The sequence below is a fragment of the Plasmodium reichenowi genome, chromosome 2, assembly GCF_001601855.1.
Source record: "Plasmodium reichenowi strain SY57 chromosome 2, whole genome shotgun sequence".
NCBI lineage: Eukaryota > Apicomplexa > Aconoidasida > Haemosporida > Plasmodiidae > Plasmodium > Plasmodium reichenowi.
Genome location: NC_033647.1, coordinates 347,247 through 348,485, shown reverse-complemented (window position 1 = coordinate 348,485; position 1,239 = coordinate 347,247). Strand labels below are relative to the sequence as shown.

Below are 1,239 nucleotides of genomic sequence, written 5' to 3'. Positions count from 1 at the left end.
AAAGATTAGAAAATGAAGAGATATTAAACTTATTTCGTATAAATGAATCCTTTAATATGAAAATGTATTTTTATATTTTGCATCTTTGGATAATTAATAAAAGATTAAGACATGAACAGTATCAAGGAGATATTATAAATACATATATTTTTGATATAACGTGGAGAATTGTTCGTGATTGGATGCTTTTAAAAGATGTTCCTGAATATTCTTTTAATGCAGAACTTTTGAATTGTCAAGAATATGCATTTGGAGTGAGCTTTTTTTTTTTAATAAAAAGGAATATATCATTTGTTTATATATATATATATATATATATATATATATATATATATATATATACATACATATATGCAATAACAATAATGATAATACACTTGAATATTTTATTTTCTTTTTTCAGTTTTTGGTATCATTAGACGAAGCGGCTAACAATGTAGATATTTTTCCATCATTGTTGAAGGATATATTATGGGAGTTAGTTTACATAAAAAAAAAAATAATAAAAGAATAAATATATATATATATTATTATTTTAATTTATTTATGTATTTTCCTCTTTTTCCAGGCATTTATATGAAAAAAAAGTGAAGCAATGCGGGAAAATTGTAACAGAGTTAAGTAAATATAGTATTCTTCAAATGAGACATATATTTAATTTATCAAGTGATCATTTTTTACAAGCCTATTTTATATGGTAATTCTTGTACACAAATAAATAAATATATACAAATATATATATAAATATATATATATATATATATTTTTTATATTTTGCTTTATTAATATAGGGCTGATTTTTATAACCAGAAAAAATCAAATCGTCGTTTACCAGCATTGTGTCAGCAAATATCATATGGAGGTAAATGAAAAAATATATATATATATATATATTATCAAAAGGTAATTATATATATATTATATATATATATTTATTTATTTATTTTCAATTATTTCAGGCTATCGTCCGAAAGATAAGAGTAAATATCTTCCCTATGATGATGGAAAGAAATTGTTACCAAGAATTTATTAACAAAATAAAATATAAATAATATATATTTGTATACAACCTATTTGTAAGTAACCATTATATGGAAGTTAAATTTTTTTTTTTTTTTTTGAGAAGGGGATTTAAAAAATAAATAAATAATATATATTTAATATTGAAAAAAAAAAAAAAATTTATATTTTTTCGTATTCTTTAAAAAAAATTCAAATTCAAATAAGAGAATTAAAAAC

At 19.4% G+C, this 1,239-nt stretch overlaps 1 protein-coding gene across 1 annotated transcript; it reads left to right on the top strand.

The window, feature by feature from the left end:
* On the top strand, positions 1–1,033 carry PRSY57_0210200 (hypothetical protein; the record flags this gene model as incomplete). Its single annotated transcript, XM_020114412.1, has 5 exons — positions 1–254; positions 404–477; positions 569–697; positions 792–862; positions 960–1,033. Coding segments are annotated over 5 exons (602 nt in total), but the record flags the coding sequence as incomplete, so codon positions are not given.
* Positions 1,034–1,239: the final 206 nt, after the last annotated feature.